Source organism: Tupaia chinensis, unplaced genomic scaffold, assembly GCF_000334495.1.
Source record: "Tupaia chinensis unplaced genomic scaffold, TupChi_1.0 Scaffold000211_1, whole genome shotgun sequence".
NCBI lineage: Eukaryota > Metazoa > Chordata > Mammalia > Scandentia > Tupaiidae > Tupaia > Tupaia belangeri.
The window spans coordinates 2158448-2159542 of NW_006159686.1; the positions used below are offsets into that span (position 1 = coordinate 2158448).

At 52.2% G+C, this 1095-nt stretch overlaps 1 protein-coding gene across 1 annotated transcript in view; it reads right to left on the reverse strand.

Annotated features, from left to right (window-relative positions):
- GLT1D1 (glycosyltransferase 1 domain containing 1) overlaps nt 1-1095 on the reverse strand; it is a gene marked incomplete at its 5' end in the record, with an annotated part of 76286 nt that overhangs the window by 23102 nt on the left and 52089 nt on the right. The window contains 2 exon segments of the mRNA XM_027771411.1: nt 466-515; nt 1040-1095. Of these exon segments, the coding sequence (XP_027627212.1) occupies nt 466-515; nt 1040-1095 (106 nt within the window).

Sequence of the window (1095 nt, forward strand, 5' to 3'; positions counted from 1 at the left end):
CACTGTGCAGACGGCTCTCCCAGGCACTGGCTTCGGAACGGCTGCCAGCAGGCGCGATGGCGTGTGACCAGGCGTCCCCCATGCCAGCGTCCCCTCCCAGCTGGTCCCACCTGCACCCACCTGCCCAGCGCCTACTTAGCACTGCTGTGACGTCCACTTAGCTTACTGTCACAGGGTTCTCACGGGAACACGCCGGGTTTCAAAAACAGTTTTTGCACTAAAATAAGTTCATCCTCTAACTCCATTTTTCCATAAAATCCCCCCATATAATAAATCAATTGTTAAGCTGAGTTACAGTTGTAATAATATTTAACCTAGGCCTAATTTTCATTTTTAAAAAAGCAAACTGACTTCATTTACTTAAAAAAAAAAAAAAGCTTGGTTAGAAGAGTCCTAGAAACCGATTTTAGAAAACACACCATGTAAAGGAGACAGATAAGAGAAACGTTGGCGGTGTGGACTTACCTCGGGGCCCACGATCACCATGTACACGTGCGGCTCTTCTCGGTGCCAGTCTGGGGGGAGAAGAGTGAGAGAGCGTTAACCGTGGGTTTACGTCGCGGCTGCGAACACGGTGCCGTTGAATGTGAGTGCTGCACGGTGAGTCTCTTCACATCATTTTGTTGTCATGCACAGCCGTGGTCAGCTTGAGCCGCCTGTTTAGGTGAGCTCGTTGGACACTGTGTGTTCCTAGTGAGTCTCTCCCGCACCGTCCCACACGGTCAGGGTTACCGGCACTCTCGCCAGGCCTGACATGCCACTGCTCCATCCGGGGTCCACGGAGGACAGCTAGATGAGCTTAAGCCACGAAGCGGATAGTTACTGACTGTTTCTATGATTTCTTCTAAACCTGAGGACATGGAGAGGAAAGATGTGGGGAACTACAAGGCGGAGCGAGGTTCTGGCTGTTTCCGGAGGGTGCTCTGCACAGTTCTGCACTCGTGTGCGGGACAAGCCTGAGGGTCCTGTGGAGAGAGGAGCTGTGACCGCCACCCAAACGGAGCTCCACACCGAGCAGGGAGGTACTCTAGAAACATACCTGAAAACGCGTCCACCAAATAAAGAGGATCCTTCACTCGTCTGAGCCCGCAGACC